Source organism: Petromyzon marinus, chromosome 3, assembly GCF_048934315.1.
Source record: "Petromyzon marinus isolate PM22_M1 ecotype Great Lakes invasive population chromosome 3, UKy_Petmar_22M1.pri1.0, whole genome shotgun sequence".
NCBI lineage: Eukaryota > Metazoa > Chordata > Hyperoartia > Petromyzontiformes > Petromyzontidae > Petromyzon > Petromyzon marinus.
Window position 1 is genome coordinate 17,267,141 of NC_133669.1, and position 23,132 is coordinate 17,290,272.

At 48.4% G+C, this 23,132-nt stretch overlaps 1 protein-coding gene across 2 annotated transcripts in view; it reads left to right on the top strand.

Moving 5' to 3' along the window:
* Positions 1 to 16,072, top strand: part of LOC116955790 (TBC1 domain family member 9-like) — a 33,889-nt gene extending 17,817 nt beyond the window's left edge. Inside the window, exons 14-24 of one of the 2 annotated variants that reach the window (XM_032977119.2) lie at positions 306 to 406; positions 676 to 805; positions 2,110 to 2,208; positions 3,454 to 3,522; positions 3,861 to 4,173; positions 4,570 to 4,635; positions 5,324 to 5,416; positions 7,767 to 7,850; positions 9,887 to 9,970; positions 10,209 to 10,309; positions 10,785 to 16,072. In XM_032977119.2, coding sequence (XP_032833010.2) covers positions 306 to 406; positions 676 to 805; positions 2,110 to 2,208; positions 3,454 to 3,522; positions 3,861 to 4,173; positions 4,570 to 4,635; positions 5,324 to 5,416; positions 7,767 to 7,850; positions 9,887 to 9,970; positions 10,209 to 10,309; positions 10,785 to 11,768 — 2,124 coding nt within the window. In that variant the 3' untranslated portion in view covers positions 11,769 to 16,072. The remainder of the gene's footprint in view (positions 1 to 305; positions 407 to 675; positions 806 to 2,109; positions 2,209 to 3,453; positions 3,523 to 3,860; positions 4,174 to 4,569; positions 4,636 to 5,323; positions 5,417 to 7,766; positions 7,851 to 9,886; positions 9,971 to 10,208; positions 10,310 to 10,784) is intronic. The other variant, XM_032977126.2, reaches the window with a different exon arrangement.
* The last annotated feature ends 7,060 nt before the right edge of the window (positions 16,073 to 23,132 follow it).

Below are 23,132 nucleotides of genomic sequence, written 5' to 3' on the forward strand. Positions count from 1 at the left end.
CACCCACCCACGCCCTCTCCCACCCACGCCCTCACCCACACCCAATCACCCACCCTCACCCACCCACCTACCAATCCCCTCACCCACCATTCCCCTCACCCACCCCAATCCACCATTTCCCTCACCCACCCACCCTCTTCCTCACCCATCCACCCTCTCACACAACCACCCAGCTACCCCCTCACACAACCACCCACCACCTCACCCACCCAAACCAACCCTCACCCACCCACTCACCTACCCCGCTCACTCGGGGCTGTGTGGTGTTTATCGCGTGCTGTGTGTTTGATGCCGGCACCTTGCAGGTGCGCATGATCTTCCAGCTGGCCCTGGCCGTGCTGCACGCCAACATGGGCAAGCTGCTGTCGTGCCACGACGATGGCGAGGCCATGACCATCCTGGGCAGGTGTGTGTATGCGTGCCCGCGCGCGTTTGTGAGCGTGTTTGTGCATGTGCATACGTGTGTAATTGTGTGCCTGTGTGTACGTGCGTGTATTTATGTGCATGCTCGCGTGTGCTTTTGTTCATGTCTGTCCGCGTATTTGTGTTGTGCGTAGTCGTGCGTTGCATGCTTGTGCGCATGCCAATGCATTGTGCGTGTTTTTGTGTGTGTGTGTGTGCGCGTGCCGGTTTATGTGAGTTCTCGTGTCCTCACAAGCGTGCGTGTGCATGCAGTTACCTGGACAGTGTCACCAACAAGGACAGCACGCTGCCACCGATAACGCATCTGCACGCGCTGCTGTCTGAGAACACCGAGCCTCAGCCAGAAGTGGACATCTTCCAGCTCATCCGCACGTCTTATGAGGTACGAGGCATGAACATGAGCATGTGTAAGTGTGAGCGTGTGTGCGCACAAGTGTGTTTGTGTTTTTGACCAGATAGAGGGATCTAAATGGGTGTGACACGGGCTAGAAAAGAGGTGGACTGATGCGGTACCGGAGTATGTGGAGCTCAATGGATTTGGCAATGACTGGTACCAGCGGTGTCCAGATCGGCCTCTAAGGAGGAGGCTCGTCAAGGACGCTATTGGGCAGTTAAAGGCAGTCACCCTCTGACATGGGTAGAGGAACGATGCTCACAACAACGAGCAGAGTGCTGGCCGGCTAAAATTCAGCAAGTTGGTACAGTAGGGTGCACAGCTGGTGCATCTGCCAGTCACCCATGGCACCTGGGTCTGTCCAGTGACCAGACAGCAAGCCTTCGACACTTAACGTGGCCTCAGAGTGCACCTGGCTGAAGCACTGTGGTGACGTCACTGCCACTTAGTGGTGAATGGCGGCTGTTGTTTTGTGCTTGTACAAGTGTGAGAGTTGGTGTGTGCAAGTGTGCTTGTGTGTGTGTTCAGTTTGAGTGAGAGAGTGTTTGTTCGCGTGTGTATTTGTATGTACATGTGTGTGGGTGTGGAATGGTGATGCAGTGGTTTGCACTTCAATCCCAGCAACTTGAGTTGAATAGCCAGCCACGTACACCGGCGACAATCATTCTTTGCGGTGACCTTGAAAGAAGTTCAGTGCTGTCATATTCCGGGGTCATTCTCTGACACAGGATGATGCACTGCTAGCTCAGAGTTCTGCATGGAAATGTCTTCATCTCGTGATGGCACCATTGGCACAGGTGGAATGTAATTTGGAGAAAAGGTAAAGAGAAGCTTTGTCACTGTGGTGCTGTTTCCCTGTGGCGGTTACTTTGCGGGGACATGGCTTAGTGGTAGCGCATTCACCACCTGTTGCAGAGGTTCATGGTTTGAATCCAGCGGCCGCCCTGGTTAATGCTGCGGGTGTAACAGTATTATTGCTATGCGCAATCCACTTCACAGTGGGCGCTAAAGATCCCTCGACGTGTGCCATTGTGTGTGGGCATCGGGGTCCAACTTTTGTCAAATTAAAATTACCTGCAAATGACTAATTTCGGATGACACACAGCAATCAGCACCCGCTACGGACAGACTAATATCCCAGGTCACTCTTGCAAATTATAATATATCCTGATCTGTTAAGTTTTCATCTGGCGATACAAAGTAAACTTGAAGCTTGAATGAGTATACGAGTCTGTTGTTGTTCCATGAGCTGTGACTCACTGCTGTGGGGCGCTGTGTGGTGTGGCCTGCAGAGGTTCGGCTGCATCCGGGCTGAGGTGATAGAGCAGATGAGGTTCAGGCAACGTCTGAGAGTCATCCAGACCCTCGAGGACACCACCAAGAGAAACGTTGTAAGACCCACAAACAACCTCACCACCACAAGCATCTCACTCATCATTGACCAAACCCAAGAGCGATTAGAGTTCTTAAAATTATAGCATTAATCATAATTTGCCGATTATTATTCAATCACCCTCAATGTACTTGATCCCATCACATCTTAGAAACGAAACAGACACTTGGAAGATGCTGTTACTGGTTAATATTTGGATGCAAGACAGCCTGGGAATGCCGGATGTCGTAGGCGTGGGGTGCGAGGTGGCCAAGAGATGGCACTACAGCAGTGGCTCTCAACCTTTTTTAGCTACTGTACCCCTTTTGATTTAAAGCTTTCGTGACTGCAGGGATTCATATTCTTGGTTCTTTCAGTAAAGTCACATAGAAGGGAAACAATAAAATAATACAAAACATTCAAATTCTCACGAAGTTTCGACTGCAACACAAGCAATCATCATCAGGTGTGAAAACCACAGCAAGAACATTTTGAAAAAGTGGCGTTTTTTTTTAACGTTCGCACCACGGAGAGCAATTTGGCAGTTATTCAGATGGACGAGTCCATCTATGTTCGGAAAAGGAGAGGGGAGACGAAAATAATGGATGCCGTCTGAAAGCCACCGTAAGCGTGAACAATCAATTAAGACCCAAAATGGTTGATCAAATCCTTCCAATGATTGCTAAGCCAGAATCCATCTTCTCTGTTGAAATTGTCACTGTGTTTGTATATGTGGATAGCCTCATGAACGAATCTCATGGTAGCCAGATGGCTTGCAGAGAACCTCTGTCTTGGAGAAGTCAATGTCATGTGAGCCAACTGAATTATAACAGCGATCTGCCACGGCTGAGGTGTTGGTCCTACCGTGTTTTAGGTCTGCTTTGTGTTCACGGATGCGGTTCGAGGCATGTCGTTTGGTTTCTCCAATGTAACTACTACCACAGAGGCAACTTAGTTTGTAGACGCCAGGTTACTGTATGTCCGGAATCACATCTTTTACAGACGGAACCAGATCACGGATTTTATGTAATGTGTTGAATCGGACCTGGATCTTGTGTTTATTCTAGATTTTGGAGATCTTTTTTGTGATCCCCGCAATGTACTCCGCCTTAAATGAGGACCTTGAACATCAACCTTGTGGAAAGAAATGCGACCAGACATTCTGCGCCATGTAGACCATCATAGTTGCTGACTAACAGCACTTGCCCCAAGAGTCTGTGCAAACTGTATGGTCTTCTTAGCTTTGTCTGTATCTTTGTGTCAGGTTCGCTCCATCATGACTGAGACTCAGTTCACTCTGGAAGAGCTAGAGGAACTCTTTGTGCTCTTCAAGGTGGGACCATTGCACTTGACTGTGCCGATCACCATACCGCACCACACCACTCACATCATCCACCACTCACCACACAACACCCCTCATACCAAGTACATTATTACACCACGCTCTGGACACTGTGTACCCCTCACTACATCCCATGCACCACACCCCTCGCACCAAGTACATCACTAGATCACACTCTGGACACGGTCAGCTTCACCTGCTTTCTCTCAGCGGTAGCCATTACACTCCACTGGTGGAGAATTACTTGAATCATTGTACAGCTGCTCAGCCCTCTATGCTGCTGCTTCCCCCTGCGGTCCCCCCATTCCCCCACTCCTGTGCCTCCGCAGTGGGAGCACCTGCGCAGCTGTTACTGGGGAAGCGCCGCCGCTGCCGGCGCTGGCGCTGGCGGCGGCGCTGGCGCCGGCGGCGGCGATGGCGACAGCGGGAGCACGGCGGTGCCAGTCAGCGAGCGGCACGACCCGAGCCTGCCCTACCTAGAGCAGTACCGTGTGGATGCGGCGCAGCTCCACTCACTGCTCACAGCGCTGTCGCCGTGGGTGCGGGGGCCGCACCCCCCGCCACTCGCGCCGCGCCTCTTTCGCCTGCTCGACACCAACCGCGACGGCCTCATCAACTTCAAGGAGTTCGTGAGCGCGCTCGGTGAGACGCTCGCCGCCGCGGTGACGGCGACGACGAGGGGAACCCAACGTGAACGAATCTTGGAATAGATGTTTGCATACAGCAACAAAGACCAAGGATCCCCCGTATAGACTTTTGACGACTGTTGGGGCAAGTGCTTTTTGCGAGCACTAATGAAGGCAGGCGCACAGCACACGGTGGGGTTTGTGGCCGACATCATGTCCGGCAGCTTTTGTCTAGGCTAGGCGAGGCCCAATACCGTTTTTTTTATTCGCCACTGTTTTTGGTCGTGAGCGGGAATTGAACTCGGGTCACCGTTTCCATCGCGCAGTGCACTCACCATGGCACTACCGCTCACCACTGTACTACCGCAAACTGTAACACAGATAAAAGCCTGCGTGTGTGTGTTTTCAACAGGGATAATGTACCATGGAGACCTGACCGAGAAGCTGAAACTCCTCTACAAGTTGCATCTTCCTCCAGGTAACATTGGTTTGTACTTGGTAATGTTTGTTTATACAGTAAACTTTTGCCAGTGTGTCTGAACATTTGTTAGTGGATACATGTACACGTTGCGATGTGTATATGTATGTATATGTGTGGGGAGCGGTGGCGCAGTAAGTAACTCGCTGCACTACGAACCTGGCAACCCGCGTTGGATTCTAGCTCATGGCCAACTTCAGTGGTGATTATCTGAACTGCGTACTGGGCCTCAGCTGAGTACCTGGTGCGGTGTGTAAACATCGCCAATCGTAGTGCTGGCCACCTATACCCTCGTGTGCTGTGCCGAGCCAACCTTTGTAGGTGCTCGCTAACAGCATTTGCTTTGGCGAGATGTTAAATACCTCACATGGTATACAGGAGGTTGTGCGTTCGATCCCAACCCTGATGACGCCTGCTGTATATTTGGAGTCTGCGTCTCTCTGTCGTGGTCGTGTTGATTTTTCTCCAGGTACTCCGGTTTTTCCCTCCACATTTCGAATCAACTTGCATTACGTGTATTTGGTTGGTATAAATTTCCACTTGATAAGCCACTTTATTAGGCCGAAAAATAGCTTTATAGCTCAGTGGGCCTTACTTGGTAAAATAAAAGTATTTTAAAAACTTGTAGTTTAACTCGCCACAAAAATCTGTGAATGCTACATGTGGGATCTTTGTCTTTGTTGTGCAGCTCTCAGTCCCTCGGAGCACGAGGAGACAGAGTCAGCGCTGGAAGCCACGCGATTCTTCTATGAGGACATCACGCCATGCACCCCACAGCACGGTAGGAGCGTCGGCCTGCTCGCGGTGGGGCCGGAAGGGTCTATGTGTGTGTGGTTGTGTATATGGCTGTGTGTGTGTGTGTTGTGTCATTGTTATGGTTTTTTGTGTGTATAGTTAGTTTTACGCGTGTCTGTAGATCAGTGGTACAAGGATTAGCATAGGGGTTGGCATCCTGGGGTTCCGGAGCCGCATGCGGCTCTTCAAGGACTGCTTCATGACCTTATTCATTATGGACCGTCTTATATTCACGTGCATTGCGGCTCTTGAAATAGTGAGTTTTATACAGAATTCGAAAAAATGGCTCTTGGTATTTTGGTTGCCGACCTGTGGATTAGCACATCGTGTGCTAATAACTATTCTCCGCCATGCTCAGAAGTGGAACATGATTTCCACACCTGTTCTGGGCCTCTTCTGGGTCAACTCAGCCATAAATGTATATATTAATAGTGTACAAACATCAGCACGAGGGAGACAAAGGTGACTTAACATGGTCCTGGAGGGGTAGCGGTGACAGCACTTGGTCCCTGTGGTGGTGGTTGTTGCGGTGGTTGTGGTGGCCTTTGTGAAGCTGACAGTCGTGGGTAGTTGGTGTGGTCTTTGTGGTGGGTGGCGGTGGTCATTGTAATGGTGATTGTGGTGGTGACAGTTGTGGTGGTCTTTGTGGTGGTCTTTGTGGTGGTGTTGGTGTTGGTCAATCATTCAATAAAGCCTTTATTTCTATAGCACTATTTTGTGCAAAAGATGCAATTCATAGTGCTGTACAGATATAATAAAACATTGTTAAAACACTAAAGTGCAAGAACAATAATATAAATTTCCATACAAACAAAATTTCATCATAATAAATTTCTATCGAAGGCATATTAAAAAAACACTATAAAAGAATCTTAAGTAAAAGCAAGTTTAAAAAGGTACGTTTTTAGATTTAACTTAAAATTGCTTAATGATTGCAAAGCCCTCAGATCCCCTGACAGGCTGTTCCACAGGCGAGGACCATGCACACTAAAGGCCGCTTCTCCGTGAGTTTTGGTCCTGGCCATTGGGACGACTAAAAGATCGGAACCAGAGGATCTGAAGGATCTTGTTGGTTCAAAATCATGTGATAATGCTGATAATAGTGACCTCTCGTTTGAGCTCATCAGTGAGCTATACCCACTCACAGACTTCCAGTAGCCGACAGTATCACATTGGCCCTAAGTAAGGGTTATTATTGAGCCATTGCCTGGTTACGCTCAACACCCAGTGTGCTTCTCCCATACATTTACCACTGCGACCTACACCACGACTACAGTACAGGTATTAATAGTCTCTCGATGACAGCGCCTAGTCCAACACAATCTAGCCAGGTTAAGAAAGGCAGCCTTTGCGTGTAACACATCATCGACGTCCATCAGCCAATCCATTGTTGGATGAAGGGCTCAGCAAGCCATCGCCATCTCTTACGGTTCTGCGATGTTAAAATCCGTTTAGCACCACCAGCACATGAGCGGCATTGATCGCTCCCATCTCCTCGGTGGACATCCTCTCGGTTGCATTCCCTCCTTTGGCCGTCACTCCATCGTTTGTTACGACCATCGGCAATTGTCCCTTCTAGCGACGTGTCCTTCCCATCACTTGCTGCTCTCATTGCTATTGTGCTGTCCTGTTGCAGTGTAAGGTACCGTGCACCGGTGTGTGTTGTGCTGTACGGTGCTCAGCTGTGGCATGCAATGAATACTCATTAATTAGCCGAAAACATCGTAATCTATGCTGCTCTATGTTTGCAGATTGTGCAGCGATGTGTGATGCATTTGCGCAAATTACGCTATATAAAGATTCAATATTATTTTTGTGGCGTGGCATGTGCTGTATCGAGCCGAGTTGTGCTGTAGTGTGCTGCTGCATGCTAGCTTTCACGCTAACAGAATTGTGCACCGTTTTTTTCCCATAAGCATGTGTGCCTTCCTGTCTCTCTCTCTCTGCTGCTCTCTCTTCCTCTTGGTCCCCTTCTTCTGAGTGCATGCGTCTTTGTCGCACTCTTGTCGCTTCACTATTGCTTGCCTCTTCCTTTATCCGTCCTCCTTTGTGAAATTTCCTGCCTTGTCTCTCCCTTGTTTCTGTTCTCTTTCCCACTCCTTCCTACACGCCATCTCAACTTCTCTCTTAAAGACGAATCCCTTTTTCTGCCTTTCCATTTCTTCTTTTCCCGATCCGCAATCCCTGACTGTGCTGCTCTCCTCCCTCCTCTTCCTCTCTTCTTCGCTTCCTGTCTATTGCCCTGTCTTACTCTCGTCTCTCTCTCCCTTCCCCCCGCACCCCCTCCCTCCCCCCCCATCCGCTGCCGCCTTACCCCATTTTCCCCGCACGCCCAGTGGGAGTGCCCAAGCGGGCAGGCGACGCTTACAGCGACCTCGACATTAACACCCCCGAGCACAGGGCACTGTGGCACTCTCGTGGTAACGCAGCCGCCACCGCACGCCCGTACCCCACAAACTCCCCCCCCCCTCCACGTCACCTGACACTGGGCCCACCCGCCCCGTACCTGACCCCTGACCCTAACCCAGGGGTGGGGAACCTGCGTCCCACGAGGGCTCACGACCTCACTTCGCGTGAGGTCTACCACTTTGAAACGGCCCACAAACAATATTTATCCATCACTTGGAGGCATCTTAGCGGCACTAATCGGGGTACTAGAGGGGAATATTTTCAATCTGGCGACACCGTGTGTCTGATTTTAGTGCGCTCAGTCACTCGTTGTCTGTTGTTTTTCTGGTCATGCTAAGAACACAGTGCATACAGTCCTAGCCTGATCAATGTTTAGTGTCAACCGATGTGTGGCCCGGCAATGGTATTTGAAAGTCCCATGGAACCCTCGCTAAGGAAAAGGTTCCTCACCCCTCCCTTAACCCCCCTCATCCCAGCAACCCTTGATCCCCTCCAGCCGACACTGAGCACCCTCCGCCCAACCCCAGCTGCCGCGTGATAACCTCCGCGAGACGACCACCTAATGAAACACTAACGCTTGAGTGGGTACAGCTCACTAACTCACTAACGTAATGCCCTAACCAAGGAGCACCGAGGCTGTTGAGAGGTCATGCCGACCAGCTGTTATAAAACCAGGTAACTGGCTGTTAATGAACCAGATAATGGGTTATATGGAACAAAATTACGGCTCTTACTGAACCAGTTGGCAGCTATTAACCAGGTAACCAGCTACAATAGATGACCTTCGACTAAACATATGTTAATCAAATGACACTCTCTTCATTGATCGGGCGACCGTCTCGAGTCAATCAAATGACAGATCCCACTGAACCGGATTATTAGCTCCAACTGAACCAGATGAGCATCAATTCTAGATTTTAAGTTTTCGTGACTGCAAGGATTAATACTCTTTGTTTTTTTCGGTAAAGTCACGTATGAGCACCTCTAGTGAACTTAATGGAAGGTTTTGCTGGACCAAATGATTGGCTGTCTTACCAGATTGCAGTTTCTCCTGAACCAGACAATTGGCTCTGACTGAACCAGATGGCAGTGTACACTGAACCAGATAACTTGCTTTTGATGAAACCAATAACTTGCCCTTGGCACTTGCTAAATGCTCTGGATAACTTAATCGCTGCTCCGTAGTTACTTCTGAATTCTATCCGGATGAACTTCTGAGTCACCCTGATGCTTACCCGTACCTCGCTTAAATCGGTTCACTCGCTTGCTGCTGTTGCTGCTATTGCTGTTGATCTGTGTGTGTGCGCGCGTGTCTGTCCGTGCATGTACACACAAGCATAGAGCACCCGGTAACACACTCCTTGGGCTCTATGCGAATGCCTCTTCACGTGCTCCGATTCCGTGTAAGACGCTAGTCTGTCACTTTGGTAGAATCGTTTATATCTCACTGTGTGCATGCGTGTGTGTAAATGTACCTGTTAATTGTTGCGTGTCCCCATTGGTGTCACCCCTATGTGTGCAATGCACCCGCCTATCCACCCGTTTGAGTACCTGCATACATGTGTATCCACCGACCAATGTGCATTTGTACATTTGTGCATTTGTCCTTGTATGTGTTTGTACCTGTGTCTGTATCTGTACATGTATGTAGCTGCATACCCTTGCCTAATGCCTGTGTCTGTGTGTCTATGTCTGTATGTATGTGCGTATACCTGTGTGCTTGTGTATGCGATATACTTGTGTACTTGCCTGCCCTTGTGTTCATGTGGTCGTGTACCTATGTGTTCGTGTACTCGTGTACACTCATGTTCTCGTGCCCGTGTACCTGCATGCCCGTTTACCTGCGTGTTTGTCTATCCGTGTGTCTGACTACCTATGGACCTCTGTGTCGTCTGAATATTCACCCATCCGTGTACTCGCGCGTCTGCATCTCCGTTTGTTTATATGTCTGTGTACCCGCGTGTCTGTGTACCCGCGTGTCTGTCTCCCCCATGTATCCATGTACCCGCGTGTCCGTGTACCATGTACGCGGATGCCCGCGCCCCAGGGATGGTGAGCGACGTGGACGACGCTCACCTGGCAGAGTTGACTGAGGGCTCCTTGAGTGTGGACAACAAACGCATAGACAAAGGTGCATCATCATCATAGTCCTCATCATCCTCATAGTCCTCATCATCCTCATCATTAGCTTCATCATTACCTTTATCATGCTCAGCATCATCATAATCTTTGAAAGTCATCATCTTTTTTATCATCATGTTCTTCATCATTATTGTCATATCACCCTTGTCATCATCATCGTCGCCATTGCCATTCCTTTGTGCGAGGCCGCATGCCGGCCTCCGCCTAACGTGCACTCGCCGACACAGGCGGAGCGGAGGCCAGGGACTACCGCTACTACCTGCGCAAGTGGGCCCAGGAGACAGAGCTCAAGAAGGAGAGCATCAAGGACTTGCCCAAGATGAACCAGGTGCGTTGTCGCCTGCAGCGTGTGTGTCTGTCAGGCATGCAACGGTGCAGCGACTGTACACGTCGATTATTCTGCGCACGATACGCGTGTCAACAACCTGCAGGTAAACATATATTATTTTCAATACATATACGTTGTATGCATGGCAAAAATTAATCTGTGAATTGAATAGCAAGTGTGAATTTTAACAATTCCTCTCCACGTGTATTCAGGTGTTCGGGTCCATGTACAAATTAGGAATGCGTTTCCGATTTTCTTATTAATCTGAAAATCTTGCAAATCGGGTTAAGATATATCCAAATTTTCGGATGCAAAAATAAACGAATTGTTCTGAAAATCCCAGCCTTAACAGGTGCACGGGGAACCACACTTTAAGAGTGACGCACACACATGCGCGCGCGTACTAGTACACACAATCACAAACATTCACTCCTCTCACCTTCTTGGCCGCCTTAACATCCCCACCCAACCACAGGAGCAGTTCATCCTGCTGTGCAAGACCCTGTACTCACTGTTTGCGGAGCATCCGCACGAACAGCAGCTCTACCACTCCATCGCCACGGTGGCCAGCCTGCTGCTGGAGCTCGGCGAGGTCGGCAAACGCTTCAGCCAGCACCGCAACCGCACCGCCGGCAACGCAGCCACCGCCGGCAACGCTGCCTCCTCCGGAAATGCCGCCGCCGCGATAAACCTCACGGCGAACAGCACAGATGACAGCATCGACCGGATGGTGGACGAAATGGCGGAGGAAGTGGCCTCGGCGTCGGACGTTGCGATTGGGGGCGGCCAGGAAGAGGCTCCGTCGATGCCGCGCAAGGACGAGCGCGACCGCGCGTCGCTCAACAACCTCGTTGTGTCGGACGACGAGTTCAACTCCAAGGACGACACGTCGGTGTCGTCCTACTCTGTCGTGAGCGCCGGCTCCATCCCCTGCTCGGACGACGGCTGCTCCTCTGACGACGGCGCCGTCGTGCTGGTGGCACCTACTGCCGAGGGCTCGCGCCGGTCCAGCGGTAACGGTGGGGGGGAGGCTGCGGCCGGCGGTTCCTGCCCTCCTCTAGCCGCTCCTGCAGCTGCAGGCGCTTCATCGTCGTTGGCGGCAACGGCGGCAGCGCCGACGCCGCCGCGGCGGTCGCCGGCTCGCGGGCGCCCCGACCGTGAGTGGGCCGTGAGCTTCGAGCAGTTCCTGGCGTCGTCACTGACGGAGGCGGCGCTCGTGTCGTTCTTTGAGGAAACGCCTGCGCCTGGCAGCCTCATGGAGCGCGTGCGGTCCGCCAAGACGGGCCGTGCCATCCCCGAGTGCCCCTCGCCATCCCCGACCACTGCCGTCGACACCGTGAGGTTTCCCGGGGATGGCCGGGCCGTGTCGCCAGGGCAGGGAGAGTCCGGTGATGGCAAAACGCCAGGCCGCGGAAGCCCCGGTGTTGCCGATCCCTTCGCTGCCAGCCTAGCGGTTTAGAAGTTCTACTCAGGCATTGGGTAAGCTAGAGAAGGGGTGACGAGTGAGAGGAGATTGTATACGGGGGGAGGGGGGTCAGAATGTAAAAGGCAGAGTTAGGAGATGAATATAGGAACTTGAATGAATCAGGGCTTCAGTTTGGCCTCCATTTCATTCCAGTGTTGGTGAAGTCCTGTCCAACATTCCCTTCATGCCAAGGTCGTAGGATAGGACTGTGTAGCATTGTCTTGAGGCAGGGGGTGGGACCGCAGCAGAAAGTGTGAAAAGGGTTGATCGTTGTATTGTGAATGGTGGGATGTAATGAATGTTAGGTTTGTTGCAAAACTTTGTACGTTTCTCTGTTAGTGATCATAGCCTTTGAGACGGACGATTCTCTAGATACCAAATGTTAATCTCCTTGTTGGAAGTTGCGCTGTACCCTGGAATTTTTTTTCTCCGTATGCCGTTATACCATAAGTATTTTCAGATCCGAGAAGTTCTTTCAGATTCCGATTGTTGTTTTGAATCCTGTAAATTACTCAAGATTCTGCAACGTGCTCTATATTCCGAATGAATTTCCTGAGAATCTCCGAAGTTGCTCCAGATCCCGGAATGCAAATCTGTCTCTTATAATCTGCGCTGTGCAACTGCCTTGCCAATGCTCTCCTGCTGACCAACCAACATTCATCGAGTTCAGAAGGCAAGTCCAATTATGCAACATTGATTGGCTTTTGGAGACTGGTCCGATTAGATATCTTTGATCTGGAATATCAACTTCTTATTCGAGCTTTTTACTCGGCATTCAAATTGATTTGTGTGCTCATTATAATTGCATTGAATCGTGTGTGTAAGAATCGATTATGTACCATTTTCGGTAATATATGCAATGATATGCTCATTTAGGCTAACAGAATTTTTTTTTTTTTGCAAAATTGGACAAAAAACTAAGTTGGTCAAAAGTAGACGGAAATGGAATGTATTTAATCGACAAATGAAATCGCTGGGAGAATGAACTGTGACTCACAGTTCTCAAGGTCCGATCTCTGAGATCATAATCTGATCTCGGAGATCGATTAAGTGAGAGAGTTTGACCTGATCCACAGGGCTCATTTCGATTCAATTGCACAGTGACTTCATTTAGTGTTTCTTCTCTCGTAAAACTGCACGCTGCGGAGACCACTGTTTTTGTTTTATTTTAACCGAGCTTTTTGGTAATCAGCTAATTGCTCAATCACAATTAACTATCGGTCAAAGAAAACATAATCCCGCTCGTATATAAATTATGTGTGTTTTTTTTCACCTGAGATAACATGTACAGATATAATCGTAAATATTAACAGTGATGTGAAGCGTACAAATTGTCTCCACGTAGAGGCTATGATGATATTGTTAATTGCACCATGACAAAATGCTGTTTGCTCAAGTGAGTTGAGGGGGTTGAATTCCTCCCAGCTCCTCAGCTCCGCGCGTTCCAACCCCCACCCCCCCCCCCGTCATCAGTAGAAGACTCGAGTTCATCGGTGGGCCGATAAACCGCACGCTGCTTGGTGGAGTTTACCCACCGCTTCTGCGTCCCGTGCCGGTTCACGGTTAGATGGCCCACGGTCCGATTTCGGCTACGGCCACAAGCTCCACGTAAAATGAAGAGGAAAAGTGTTGATTTGATGATCATATCGTCAGTATCATCATCACCAATTGAAGCACGCCTTCAGCTGTCTAGTGCCACTGTAGTCAAGTTTCAAGTTTACAAATTCAACACTAAAATTTTATAGAGTAACTGTTACCATGACATTGAGGTCAAACGGGTAAACTTTCACATGTTAATACTTGTCAGTGGGAATGCAAACCGTTAACTAAAGAACATTTAGTCGCAATTGAATTTTTTTTTCATCTGTTAGGTTCTGAAAACTCACTTTCCCAATTCCAGTTTATCGGCTCCTTTAGGTGGGCGAGAGGACCTCCTGATGGGAAGCGAAGCCATGGTGGCATGTGTGCTTCTCTCGCGGAAACCGCGCACAAGCAGTGATGTTACACGAAGATCGAAGCTGCTGGACACACACAACGTGTTGCGTGTTCCTTTTATGTCCCCAGCACTAACCACAAACCTTACCCCAACTATCTGTCTTGCTCTACAATGAACACTAGCTCTACCATCGCAACACGCACAACTCTCCTTCGGTTCAGATTCTAACGTAAACACAGGTCCTGTTCACAATTCTAACCAATCCTATCTTTAACACGAATAGCCACATTCCTAGCCCTATTACACTAACCACATTTAGACGTATAACCCTAAACCTTAAGAGGAATTCTAAACCTTAAGTAAAATTTTCGCATGAGTATAATTCAAGCATTCATTTAACCATAATCACAACTGCCACCTTTGCCCTATTCCCAGAACTGGTGACAACCTTGGCCATAAACCTATCTATGAGCCTGCAACATAAAACCATTACATTTATTTCATTTAATCAGGCAAAGCACCTGACACCACTCATTGTTCAGAGAAACGTTCACTGCAACACGAGTAACACCTTTTTAAGTAAATTATACAAACCGCTTAGAACACGTTTTCTGAACAATACGGCACCTTGATGATTTTTTTTGCAACTTTGTAAGCGAGATTAATCGTTTTTTCTCCCCACACAGGTGGTTTTCTCAAATAGGCTTTGTTTCTTTCCCATGCATCATGGCACTGCGGTTCTGTGCCTCTGCCTTAGCGTCTGATTTAGGAGCCGACTCCAGCAACACCTCTCCCGTGTGTAACTCAAACTACTCAAAGTAAACTTCTGCTGCGCAAAATCAAACTGAGCCAAGGCCGACGATGCTGCCTTCCCTTGCCCTATTTCCATGACCATTTCCAATTTGGCTAGACCCTTCCCAGTGCCAATGCTGCATTGAGGCCCCAACATTACAAGCGGTCTTAGGATCTCTGCAGAATCTACCTGGGAGTGTGCAACCCATGGCCTGTGGGCTGGCCACAACTTGTGGTGAGGTTTATACCGGCGCACAAGCAACAGGGTGTGTGAATACACGTCAAACTACTCGATGTGCTCTGTTGGCCTCGGACAGGCTTGCACGCCCACTTTTTTCTCTTGAACCTGGCATCACGTTTGCGAGGAGCTTCTGAATGTAGCCCATTCTCCACAGAAAAGTGGCACAATCCTAATATAAACTTTTCTTTTTATCAAGAACCTAACATCCAGCTTTATAAACTCACCCAAATTACTCTGCAAAGGTTAACACCAGAAAAGAAAAAGCAATCCCACAACTGAAAAGCCAAACATTACACTATGAAGGAGGGGAAATCAATTTGTGGAACACACTAGCCAATCAAATGTAGCCCTACACCTAACCAAGTAGATAATCTCCCACTAACTAGTACTGTACTGGTAATTTCATGTCTCTAAAAACCCTTCCCCTAACCTATCATGTGCACATTTTCTTATGTATGGGTCAGTCTCTGGGTTGCGATGGGCAAGATGAGAGGTGCTGAGATGGTGGACTGATATGGAGGCTCCTTTAACTCCAGTTCCAGTTGTGATCTCGCTCCTGTTGTCTTTGTCTTGTTTTAAGCTCGTTGTGACTCCATCTTTAAATTCTGTCCAATTTCTGCTCTGTCCATTATCCACCTCCGGTTCCAATTGTGGCTCTTGCTCTGACTTCGAATGCAGCCCAGCTCTAGCAGTGCCTCATGTTTCAATCTGGTTTTAGTCCAGTTACAGCTTTGGCGTTGTGATCTTTTTGTGATCGTGGTTTGGTTCTAGACTGGTTCTAGTCCAGATCTGGCTGCACCTTTGCTCAAAGAAAAAGTTTGTGGAAACATAATTTGTGTCTCATGTGCTACACGACGAATGTGGCTGCTGCACGTGACATTCAGCCTTGAGTAAATGACGCACAAGAGGGATTTATGTTATGGCCCAAGGTTTGGAGTCAGACTTAAAGCACCTTTAGGATTCTTAAGGTTCAGTGTTATTGCCTGGGCTAGGAGTGCCATACTGAAGCAACATTTAGGATTCTGAGGGTTCATTGCTCATGCCTGGAAATCGGTCAGCCGAGACTAGCACCCTCAGATTTCTTATGGCCTGTTGTTAAGATTAGGGTGCCCTTAGGTTCCCGAGGGGTCAGATAACCTCTTGCATTGGGATTGTTCATTCGGGCATGTCACAACCGCTACACCTTCGTGTAGATGCACCTTTAAACATCGTACCTTATTAATCATTACGGTTCTTTGTACATCATATTAATGTCGGCCTCTTGTTATTCATAGCAAATGGCACATGAACGTTAATTAAACTCTTAAAATTATATCTAAAGAGTACAAATCCTTGTCTGCCTTTGTTTTGTGTGGTGGGAGACTGTAAAGGCTGTATGCGTGTGTATGGTTGGTTAGAAGAGGGGTGGACAAACCTGAAATTTGGACTGATGAATAGGTGCATCTGGAACCAAGTGAAAGAGAAGCAGGAAGACCTCGAGCTGAATGGATACATGAGGAAGAGGGCCTGCAACTGAGTGGACGGATGAGTAGCAGGACTTTGAAGCCCCTCCTTGTGGGGAGGAGGTTCATTAATAGCGCCCCTCTTTTTTACCTGGAGTTGTACTCCATCAACAACATCAGGAGGTAGAGGAGCGCAAGGCTTACAACGATGAACAGCATCAAGCGGTTAAAGACAACCAGGACACCTTGCCAAGAGGGTTGCTTTATTGTCATTGTATTTGTAATCATATGTCCTACATTGATGTAACGACGGCTGAATAAAGATGTGGCTTGGTGAGAACTTGTCAACTTAGATATCATAAGACTCCAAGCCCCATCTTCATGTGGCATCTTAGTCGCTTCGGCATCATCTGATGCTTCTCCGAGATCACCTGTAAGAATCGGACGTCGCACAGCGATTCGCTATCGTTTGCAGTATCTTAGGTGACTGACTCGGTGAACAACCCTGTACAAAGCGGGGTGGTCCACGGTTCAGTGTTGGATGAGAGATCTTAATTGAAGCAACTTATAAAGTAGTCTAGGGCAGTGGTTCTAAACCTTTTTTGGCTAATATACCCCTTGTTGACTCAACATGGTTCTGAGAAATAAGTGTATGAATGATGAACATCAATATATTAACCAATTGGCCTTTTGTGAGGTATCCTAACTAGTAACTGCTAGCGAATATAGACAAATTCAACTAACGTTCTGCATGCGTTCTGTCATTTGTTCACACTCGCTGGTTACTCTTGGAAAACATGGTTCACGATCAATGAGTTTAGAAATATATTTTGTATTGTTCTAGGTTACCATGTGGATTTACATTTTACCATAGTTATTTTCTATTGGCAGATTCACACATGATTATTCACCAATGACTCATGTATGATATAATTTCACGTAAATCACCTCACGTACCCCCGGGACATTGCTACGTACCCCCAGAGGTCCACGTACCCCCAGAGGTCCACGTACCCCCAGAAGTCCACGTACCCCCAGATGTCCACGTACCCCCAGAGGTCCACGTACCCCCAGAGGTCCACGTACCCCTGGTTGAGAACCACTGCTCGAGGGATTCGTCTTCTGGGGCTCTTCCCTGCTGTGACATTGAGAGGCCCTCTTGACTGAAGAATTCCAAGGGATGTTGCTTAACATCAGTTCTCAACCTTCCTGGACCAATGGACCACTGTCAACCCTCGAAAGACTGTCGCAGACCACCACGCACGAATACAATAAAATGTAAATTATATTGATTTGTGTTTTTTTGCAAATAAATTCCCAAGTTTTGCGGACCACTTCCCATGGCCTTGTGCACCACCAGTCAGTCCTCCAAATACCACAAGTTTCAAACCACTGATTTACATAATAAAATTACTCTGACATTAAAACTGAGGTTATTTGAGTTTCTGTATGAGTTTATTTTTTTAACGATGGTGTGAGGATGTGTTGTACTCAATGAGTGCTCACCGATGTTTATTTGTCTGGGTGCCAGGTGAGGAGGTTTCTCAGGACTGTGGAGTTCCTTTTGAAGTTCCATATGCACTGCCTGGAGCTAAGCAGCGAGCAGAGGCTCGCCACCGTCCCAAACACCGCACAGAGCTCCCCCCAATATCACACTAACACTGGGCAGAGCCCCCCGCCCCCCAATATCACACTAGCACTGGGCATAGCCCCCCTCCCCAATATCACTCTAGCACTGGGCATAGCCGCCTCCCAATATCACAAGCTCTGGGCAGAGCCCCCCCCCATTATCACCCTATCACTCGTCAGAGCCCCCCCTAATATCACCCTAGCACTGGGCAGAGGCCCCCCCTAATATTTCCCTAGCACTGGTCAGGCCCCCCCCCAATATCACTCTAGCACTGGGCAGAACCCCCCCCCAATATCACTCTAGCACTGGGCAGAGCCCCCCCCAATATCACTCTAGCACTGGGCAGAGCCCCCCCCCCCATATCACCCGGGCACTGGGCAGAGCCCCCCCCCCAATATCACTTTAGCACTGGGCAGAGCCCCCCCCCCAATTCACCCTAGCACTGGGAAGAGCCCCCCCAATATCACCCTAACACTGGGAAGAGCCCCCCCCCCAATATCACCCTAGCACTGGGCAGAACCTCCCCCCCCCCAATATCACACTAGCACTGGGCAGAGCCCCCCCCCAATATCACCCTAACACTGGCCAGAGCCCCCCCCAATATTACCCTAACACTGGGCAGAGCCCCCCCGCAATATCACTCTAGCACTGGGCAGAGCCCCCCCCCAATATCACACTTGCACTGGGAAGAGCCCCCCCCAATATCACCCTAACACTGGGCAGAGCCCCCCCCCCCCAATATCACACTTGCACTGGGAAGAGCCCCCCCCAATATCACTCTAGCACTGGGCAGAACCCCCCCCCCCCAATATCACCCTAACACTGGGCAGAGCCCCCCCCCCAATATCACCCGAGCACTGGGCAGAGTCCCCCCCCCGCCCCCCTAATATCACCCTAGCACTGGGCAGAGCCCCCTACTCTATCACCATCCTTAGCACCTTGCTATAGAGATCTGAATTATTTATTATTTACTACTAGCCCTTTGCCCGTTCAAGGACGGGTGCATTTAAGCAAATATGAAACTTGCAAGCGAAAAGCAGACCGCGACGTGATATTAATTGCATAAAATCGTGTCCAATTTGTAAGGCCGCGGTGACACAGACATTTCATTTAGCTTATATACTCCGGCGTTGCCCGGGCCAAGAAAATATTTCAAAACTACTCTTAAAAATCTAACAGCAGTGCGTACCGACTGTGGTGGTACCTGCTATCACTACAGTAGTACATGCTGACTCTATAGCAGTATTAATCGACTCTATAGCACAAACTCCTCACATGACAGAGTGGCGTGGTGAGGCCTAGTCCCGTGCAGAGCCTCCGGCCTCGCCTAGATTGTCCAGCCGGCCGAGGTGGCACCTTGGCAGGCTGGGGCTGGGCTGCTACCCCTGACCACCCCCCCCCCACCAGCCACGATCTCCCCGGCCGCTCTGCAGTAATATCTATGGCCTATAGTGGTAGCATCTAGCGACTGTATATACAGTGAGGGAAAAAAAGTATTTGATCCCCTGCTGATTTTGTACGTTTGCCCACTGACAAAGAAATGATCAGTCTATATTTTTAATGGTAGGTTTATTTGAACAGTGAGAGACAGAATAACAACAAAAATCCAGAAAAACTCATGTCAAAAATGTTATAAATTGAATTGCATTTTAATGAGAGAAATAAGTATTTGACCCCTCTGCAAAACATGACTTAGTACTTGGTGGCAAAATCCTTGTTGGCAATCACAGAGGTCAGACGTTTCTTGTAGTTGGCCACCAGGTTTGCACACATCTCAGGAGGGATTTTGTCCCACTCCTTTTTGGAGATCTCCAAGTCATTAAGGTTTTGAGGCTGACGTTTGGCAACTCGAACCTTCAGCTCCCTCCACAGATTTTCTATGGGATTAAGGTCTGGAGACTGGCTAGGCCACTTCAGGACCTTCATGTGCTTCTTCTTGAGCCACTCCTTTGTTGCCTTGGCCGTGTGTTTTGGGTCATTGTCATGCTGGAATACCCATCCACGACCCATTTTCAATGCCCTGGCTGAGGGAAGGAGGTTCTCACCCAAGATTTGACGGTACATGGTCCCGTCCATCGTCCCTTTGATGCGGTGAAGTTGTCCTGTCCCCTTAGCAGAAAAACACCCCCAAAGCATAATGTTTCCACCTCCATGTTTGACGGTGGGGATGGTGTTCTTGGGGTTATAGGCAGCATTCCACCTCCAAACATGGCGAGTTGAGTTGATGCCAAAGAGCTCTATTTTGGTCTCATATGACCACAACACTGTCACCCAGTTGTCCTCTGAATCATTCAGATGTTCATTGACAAACTTCAGATGGGCATGTATATGTGCTTTCTTGAGCAGGGGGACCTTGCGGGCGCTGCAGGATTTCAGTCCTTCACGGCGCAGTGTGTTACCAATTGTTTTCTTGGTGACTATGGTCCCAGCTGCCTTGAGATCATTGACAAGATCCTCCCGTGTAGTTCTGGGCTGATTCCTCACCGTTCTCATGATCATTGCAACGCCACGAGGTGAGATCTTGCATGGAGCCCCAGGCCGAGGGAGATTAACAGTTCTTTTGTGTTTCTTCGATTTGCGAATAATCGCACCAACTGTTGTCACCTTCTCACCAAGCTGCTTGGCAATGGTCTTGTAGCCCATTCCAGCCTTGTGTAGGTCTACAATCTTGTCCCTGACATCCTTGGAGAGCTCTTTGGTCTTGGCCATGGTGGAGAGTTTGGAATCTGATTGATTGCTTCTGTGGACAGGTGTCTTTTATACAGGTAACGAGCTGAGATTAGGAGCACACTCTTAATCTTAGCTCGTTACCTGTATAAAAGACACCTGGGAGCCAGAAATATTTCTGATTGAGAGGGGGTCAAATACTTATTTCCCTCATTAAAATGCAAATCTATTTATAACATTTTTGACATGCGTTGTTTTATTTTGTTGTTGTTATTCTGTCTCTCACTGTACAAATAAACCTACCATTAAAATTGTAGACTGATCATTTCTTTGTCAGTGGGCAAACGTACAAAATCAGCAGGGGATCAAATACTTTTTTTCCCTCACTGTATTAGTAACTGCACACATCGGAGTGGGGGGGGGGGACATCACACAGTGAAGATTTAAGCTCAGCGTTTAGTGTATTTTTATAGCATTTTTAACGAGAAAGAAAAAGTCCCCCTCACTCCCACCGAAGGCGATTTGGCATGGGCCGTCCCCCTCACCAAAGGCGACTGAGTCGGTATGGGCGTGCCCGCGTCATAAATAAATAGCGCAAAAAAATCGCTCATTAAACTTATTAAAAGTTGACGGATGTGAAAAAGGAATAGTGCTTGCTCGCGGCGGGGCTTACGGCGTTGGTACCTGGCTATTTTTATTTAACGCAAGCCCCACAGTTGGACAGCCAAATCCTTCGCGAGCGCGCGAATACACACAAAGCCACAAACCGACAATTTTTTAATTTATCTAGATCGATAGATAATCCCTTGTTCATCATGACGTCCTTTTTACTTCGATGTCTCAACAACAGCGTTACGGAGATCACGTGACGTGGGGGTTCTGCCTTCGTAGTGAGGGTTGTCAGTTGACGCCGAGGAGGGGGGAGGAGCCGCCTCGGCCCCACCCCCCCATGTAGAGTGACGTCAGCCGCTAATTATTATTAATGTGGGGGGGGATCCATTTGAAAGACGTCACCTGTTAATAATTTACTACTCTAATGAGCCAAGAATGTCTGTGTCCCGCGCGTGACGTCACTCCACGTCGGCCAGCCCCCTCATTAATAATCACGAGCAGGAGACGTCTCTCACAAAGACGTCACCTCTTCATGATTATTAATGAGGTAGGGTGCTACGTGTGGAGTGACGTCACCCGCTCGTGATTGTTAATGGGAGGGGGGGGTGGTCCATGTGGAGGACGTCACTTGTTCATAATTTTTTAATGAGGGGGGGGGCTGGCCGACGTGGAGTGACGTCACGCGCGGGACACACAGACATTCTTGGCTCATCGTGCTAAGGGTTACCACTCGCGATTTACCAATCACCAATGGACTCGTTGCTGGTTTCATGCTCCCATTGTTTATTCTGACAGCCTCGTTCACTTGCGGTTTTTGCTGTTGTTAATCATGATTTATCTCTTCATTCTTGCCTTCGTGATTTCACAGCGGTTTCTGTGCATTGCCATCTGTTTTCGTTGTTGGTCATCTCCATCCTCTCTCACCTTGACCCCTGTGTATCTGCACTGTGACTTTTGGGGTTGAGGAAATTTGGCCCTCTACTTGATTTTACTTTGCCCCCCCCCACTTTCAATGCACTGCCCCGTTAACATTATCGTGATGACATGCATTTGCCTTGCTTGTCAAGGAAATTAGAACACTGCGCAGAATCAGTATAAATGTCTCGATTTAAAGCTTTCGTGACTGCAGGGATTTATATTCTTTGGTTCTTTAGGTAAAGTCACCACGTAGAAGGGAAATAATAAAATAATACAAATTAAACAATAAAATTCTCACGACGTTCCTAAATGTGTTTTTTTCGCTCCTGAACGATTTTAGTTTTGTGTGGGTTAAAAATATATATTTATTTATTTTCACTGTCTTGGCACTAATAGCAGTGTCGTTAATAAAGTATTTGGTGCAACTGATGCTGCGTTGGCTGTGTTGCACAAGTATAATTCGTTTCGGGCAATGACCCTTCTTCAAAGCACGTGTGTTATGAAGAAGGGACATTGCCGGAAACGTTGTCCTACATATATATTTGAGGCAGTTATTGAAAAATGTTTGTCGTATTTTGGGTCATATATAGTGGTGGGATTTTTGGTGATATGACGTCACCGCACGGGAAGCATCAGCCACTTTCCTCCTGACGTCACGCGCGGTTTCCGATGTAAACCAATTTTTTTTCAGTTACGCAATGTCGTCGCAATCTGTATCGGCTTGGGTTATTACGTCATTTGCGTGTCCCCCTGACGTCACCGCGAGATGCGGGAGCGTCACGCTCCGGGTTGCGATGACGTCAGTGTTCACTCGGCACGACGGGTTCGCCGAGAATCGATTCGCAGAGTTAAAAGAATCGATTTAAAATCGGGCGACCGCAATGTTCATGGTTTTATTACAGTATTTCCAAAATAAAATATCGATATTTAAATATAATAGAAATAGATTTTAAAAAGATATATAAATTACACTTTTAAGGCGTTGCCATTTATTTAACAACACGTGATGAAAATATCAATGCAGTGATGTTTACAATTGACGTAAAAATAACAGTATCATTAAAAAAACATTAATTAAAATAACTGTGCATTACACGGCGCGACTTCTGTCCGGTCAATA